This window comes from Urtica dioica, chromosome 4, assembly GCF_054948205.1.
Source record: "Urtica dioica subsp. dioica isolate 48M chromosome 4, U.dioica_male_clone48M_v1_H2, whole genome shotgun sequence".
Lineage (NCBI taxonomy): Eukaryota > Viridiplantae > Streptophyta > Magnoliopsida > Rosales > Urticaceae > Urtica > Urtica dioica.
Genome location: NC_142759.1, coordinates 47124621 through 47128230, shown reverse-complemented (window position 1 = coordinate 47128230; position 3610 = coordinate 47124621). Strand labels below are relative to the sequence as shown.

Here is a 3610-nt window from a genome sequence, read left to right as displayed (position 1 = left end):
AGAGAGAGAGAGAGAGAGAAGCGAGAGAGAGAGGTGAATCTCGCCTGAAAAAAGTGGAAGATGATCAGAATTCCTCTGTCTCTTCCAAGGTAAGGACTCACTCTTTTTTTCTCCTTACTCGCTCGGATTTCAAAGATGAAATTCTAGGGATTTGAGTTTATTGCTTGGGTTTGTTGATTCTTGATGATTTCAGCGTGAATCCGAGAAGATGAAGTGGAGAGGAAGGCTCATTAGTGTATTCTTGTTGAGGTAGTGGAAATATCTATTTGTTTCTATTTCTCTCCGAAATATTTAAGGGGTTCTGACCCTTTTTATTTTTGTTTCTGGATTGATGAAACTGAGTGGGGTTCTTTTCTATAGTCGACGATTGTGATGTGCTTAGGGTCTCGAATCTGATAAGTCTTGATTTTTAAACCCTTCTAATTCGTGATGTTGCTCGTGTGTGTTGAATCTGAGATTGGCTCGGGTATTGTTTCTGAAGTTGAATCCGAGATTTGTTGTTAATTCTTGTATTGTTGATTCTTGTATAAGGCTGAAATAGAGTATTATCTTGATATTTAGACGTTTTTTTTGTTTAGCTGAAATTAAATTGTTTTGTCTCAGCTTAACTTTTGTATACGGTTTGTGAGTTATGATTGACATTGGTGTGTGGTGGCACAGAGGTTACCATACTCGTTTAGAATTCTTCTTGAATCAGGCATTCGTAACTGTGACGAGTTTCAAGTGAAGAGCAAGGATGTTGAAAAGATCATTGACTGGGAAAACACCAGCCCCAAAATGGTCGAGATCCAATTCAAACCTGCCATGGTTCTTCTTCAGATGAGCTTACTTGTAGATGTCCATGGTGACTACACATTCGAACTTTTCTATGGATTATTGATGCGTGTGTGATGTATTCTCAGGATTTCACTGGAGTCCCAGCTGTTGTTGATCTTGCTTGCGTGAGGGATGCCATGAACAAGTTGGGCGGTGATTCCAACAAGATTAACCCATTGGTGAGCTGAATTCATGTGTTCGCAGAGTTGGTATTGCTTTTTTTTTTTATGAAGGTGTCAAACACATGTTTTTAGATTTTTTACTATGAATCTTTTCAATCCAATCCAAACCAAAGTAAAATTTTCTTATAGAAAAAATTTGTATGAAAACACGATCCAAACCCCACACACAGTTTCTTCATATATTTATCGTATCTTTTTTCACCTCAAAGGGAATAATCTTAACGTTTGACTCCATAATGCAGGTTCCGGTAGATCTTGTCATTGATCACTCCGTTTAACTGGATGTGGCAAAGGTCAGAGAATGCTGGCAGAAAAATATGGAACTCGAGTTCAGCCGAAACAAAGAGCGATTTGGTTTCCTCAAGTGGGGGTCAAATGCATTCGATAACATGCTTGTTGTTCCTCCTGGATCTGGGATTGTCCACCAGGTAATTGCATTGTGACAACTCTCCCTTTTTTATTAAGGGAGAAAATTATCACTCACCCCTTCTATTACTATGTGAATCCAGCACATGAGCATGGTGTTGCGTGGTGTTTTCGGATTTAAATTATTAGGAAAGTTGTGAAGTGGAGCGATGGCTATTGACTTTGTTCTGATAGTAACTCAAATGCTAAGGAAGCATGGAGTTGTTGGCAAGCTTGTGGAGTTTTATGGTAAATCTATGACTACAATCATATATGTTTAATGGTGTTAGCACTGTTTTCAATTGGTTCAGTTGTTACTACTTCCCCTCGGCTATTCATCTCCATTGTAATTATTTTATACATTTTTCAGGGACGGCATGAGTGAATTGTCTTTAGCGGATCGTGCGACAATTGTTAACATGTCTCCCGAGTATGGTGCAACTATGGGCTTTCCAGTGGATCATGTTACTTTGCAATATCTGAAACTCACTGGCAGAAGTGATGAGACCGTAACTACAACGAAGTAAGAAATTGTGCCGTCTTTTATTCTAAAAAAACCCCTCATTACTATTCAAAATATTTAGTTATAGATCTACGACTGAGTGTTTTTTTTGGATTCAGCCCCAGGTTGAGAGAGTGTATTCTTCTTTTCTAGAGTTAACTCTCGGAGATGTTGAACCCTGTATTTCGGGGCCCAAGCGTAGGGGTGTCGCGGGCTCAGACATGACATGATTACTGTTCTGTCTCTTTTGGATCTTGTGAATGTCGTACTGCAATTGCTAATATATGTGCTCTCCCTGAAATAATTGATTCTCGTGCCTTGACTTCGTTTACCATAGGGTGTGCATTAGATTTAGAAATTGGCTGTTAAATAAAAAAAAGACCAAGTGTATTTTCCATACTTTTTTTTTTATTTTTTTTTATAAAAAACTTCTGCAGCCCTCCTTGACGAATTTAGAGATTTCCCTTCGAGTCTTTTTACAAATTCTCAGAGTGGTACTAATCATTTACTAATATTTTTTCAGAGTATATAATTTTACAAATTCTTTTATGTGTGTATATATATATATATATTTATGATTAAAACTTGTCTTGCCATATTGCTGCTAACAAACTATTTAGCTTACCCTTGAGTTGCCTTCTTTTTCTTGCTATATTTCTTCATCTTATGTTGTAGATAAATCAATGATGATACCGATAGCGGAGTTGTCGCTTATGGGTTGATGAAGATTCACCTAATGGAAACAATGTTCATGTTGTTCTTGTTTCGATTCGTACCAGGAAAAATTATAGAATAGATTACTTTTTTAGATGGTGTGATCCTCTGCAATATACTTTAATGTTTGTGTAGAGATGCTGGCTAGAACCGAGGCATGAGTTAAGCTCAACGAAGAAGGAAGCGAACCAACGACACTCATTCTCCTCTCACTCGTGTGAATGAATGGATTCAATTGACGAGCTAATAATGAATGAGACGACAACATGTATAATTTATAATTATATATATTTTTTCATATTCAACTTGCTCAACAATATTTTTAACAAATTTTTTAATCGACTCATTTCCAATTTTCCTTCGGCTTATTTATACAAGCAACACTAGAGCTTTAGTTTCTTCTTCTGATTACTACTGTTATAGATTGCGAATAAGTCCTTTTAAGAAGTCTTTGCTGCTGCACCGCTACATTTGGTGCGTATGAGGTTAGATTACTTCCGGCATAAACAAAATAAAATTTAAGATGATAAATACTAGGGTATCATAGAGACGGTTGAAATGAGTAGATTGAAAGAACATGGATCCTGATAAAACAGTTATCTTACATGCTACAGATGGTCCATGAGATATATGATATATTGATGCTATGACATTGGTTCAGAAATTTGGAAAGTATGATGTCTTAACCATGACATACAATCTGAAATGGTGAGAGAGCAAGCAACAATTAGGCAATGTAGAAGGAAAAACTGCAGTACATATTGGATTCATATAGAATCATAAAAGCATTTTTTTTATACAAGTAATTTTGTTACGCATTACTTATATTTAAATAGTTTTATATTTTCTTTATTAAATCGACTTTCTTTTTCTTTTTGATATTTATTTCCCTTCATCATTAATGTGTCTCCATATTTCATTGAAAACTAACATAATAAGTTTTATTTGACCATGAAAGTCTAACCCATGCACAAGCAATTTTTTTTTTTTG

At 35.8% G+C, this 3610-nt stretch overlaps 1 protein-coding gene across 1 annotated transcript; it reads left to right on the top strand.

The window, feature by feature from the left end:
* Window positions 1-543: 543 nt before the first annotated feature.
* On the top strand, window positions 544-2279 carry LOC149401714 (uncharacterized). Its single transcript, XM_089613507.1, has 6 exons — window positions 544-831; window positions 903-995; window positions 1241-1426; window positions 1599-1652; window positions 1774-1926; window positions 2025-2279. Exons 3-6 carry the CDS (start codon window positions 1281-1283, stop codon window positions 2056-2058), a joined length of 387 nt encoding a protein of 128 aa, XP_089469633.1. The 5' UTR covers window positions 544-831; window positions 903-995; window positions 1241-1280; the 3' UTR covers window positions 2059-2279.
* Window positions 2280-3610: the final 1331 nt, after the last annotated feature.

Coding starts and splice junctions, on each gene's coding strand:
- LOC149401714 (XM_089613507.1), top strand. CDS start 1,281: ATGTGGCAAAGGTCAGAGAATGCTGGCAGAAAAATATGGAACTCGAGT. Junction 1,653..1,773: donor CAAGCTTGTGGAGTTTTATG/GTAAATCTATGA, acceptor TACATTTTTCAG/GGACGGCATGAGTGAATTGT. Junction 1,927..2,024: donor GAGACCGTAACTACAACGAA/GTAAGAAATTGT, acceptor TTTTGGATTCAG/CCCCAGGTTGAGAGAGTGTA.